Here is a 1,348-nt window from a genome sequence, read left to right as displayed (position 1 = left end):
CTATAGGTCACCAAGAGTTCAACCTCCCCCCCCCCTTTCAAGGACACAGTCAGTTGAATTCCAGCTTCTGTAATCTGTATGAGAAAGGCTAGGGAGAAGCTGGGGGAGAGTCTGCGATTTAGTATAAGAAAAGCTGTGGCAAGGCTAGGAAAGGAACAAAGTCCTTGGCAGTGTTTCTTTCTAATCAGGTGCAAGATGCAAGCTGTGCATTTCTAACAATATTCCATTTCTAACAATATTCCATTTCTAACACTGATCTTGGGGTTGGAGTACTACTCTGGTGTAGTGCTTCACCTTTTCAGACTTCAGGCACCTGTAGGGAGACTTGCACCACCCCTGCTCTTTTCACACTTAATTTTCCCCTTACAGAAAAATACAAGAGTGAGTTTAATGTGGCAAAGCCATCAGAAAGGGCACAAGAGGCCAGAATGCTTTTGAACACTGTGGGGCCCTACTGGGAATCTCTAGGTTTGTCCTGCGAGGCAATCCTAGCAAGGCTTCCACGCTGCCTGCCTGCCTGCCGGCAGAATCGCAGAGGTAGGGGCTGCGCCCGCCCTATCCAGGAAACCTCAAAGCGGGAAAATATTCAGGCTCACGTCCACCTCGGCCCGGGCGGTCACTGCAAAGCCTCTCCCGACGGGCTGGGAGGAGCGAGCTCGGCAGCCCGGGGTTTCCCGCGCACAGAGGCGGACAAGGGAGGAGGCGGACGCGCCCTGTCCCCGCCCCCTCGCGTCATCCCGCTGAGGCGACATACTTTCATGCCAAGGACAAGCGCGGGCGCCCCCGGGCGGGGACTACGGGTCCCGGCATGCAGCGCGCAGAACGAGCTCTCCGCCTCTCCGTGTTCAACGCGCGGCGAGAGTCGCGGAGGCCCAGCATACCTTGGTCCGACCCGTTGCACGCCGGGATGGGTAGTCCTCGCAGCTCGCGCGCCTCCTCCCTTAACCGCTGCCCCGGTCCCTCCCGCGCACGTCTTGCGCCACGTCCGCTCTGACGTCACGGGGACGCCACCAACGGCCCCTCCAGACCAATCGGTGGCGGTGCCGCGCGGCTCGCGAGACTCTCCGTGACCTTTGACCTCGCCCCGAGCGCGAGCAAGCGAACGAGCGAGCGGCTGCCGTCGGCGCTGCCCTTTCCCTTCCCCCGCCCCGCGGCCATGCGCCTGCCCGCCCCGCGCCGGCCTCGCTGATCCGCCGCTCCCCAGAGCCCGGCCCCGCCCCCAGCACCGGCATCGGCGGCGGCAGGCGAGGTGGAGCCGGCGAGAGCGAGGAGAGCCGCCCCCCCCGCGCGGGCCCCTCGACATGGCGAGCGCCTCGTACCACATCTCCAACCTGCTGGAGAAAATGAC

The 1,348-nt window shown here is 62.2% G+C and overlaps 1 protein-coding gene across 1 annotated transcript in view; it reads left to right on the top strand.

Annotated features, from left to right (window-relative positions):
• Window positions 1-1,123: 1,123 nt before the first annotated feature.
• The window catches only part of CAND1 (cullin associated and neddylation dissociated 1), a 49,339-nt gene continuing 49,114 nt past the window's right edge, over window positions 1,124-1,348 (top strand). Inside the window, exon 1 of the mRNA XM_019543260.1 lies at window positions 1,124-1,348. This exon is cut by the window's right edge and continues 17 nt beyond it. Within this exon, the coding sequence (XP_019398805.1) occupies window positions 1,302-1,348 (47 nt within the window). The 5' untranslated portion in view covers window positions 1,124-1,301.

The sequence above is a fragment of the Crocodylus porosus genome, unplaced genomic scaffold (assembly GCF_001723895.1).
Source record: "Crocodylus porosus isolate Cpor-Errol unplaced genomic scaffold, CroPor_comp1, whole genome shotgun sequence".
NCBI classification, from domain to species: Eukaryota; Metazoa; Chordata; order Crocodylia; family Crocodylidae; genus Crocodylus; species Crocodylus porosus.
The sequence above is the reverse complement of the archived record's forward strand: the minus strand, read 5'-3'. Positions and strand labels throughout refer to the sequence as shown.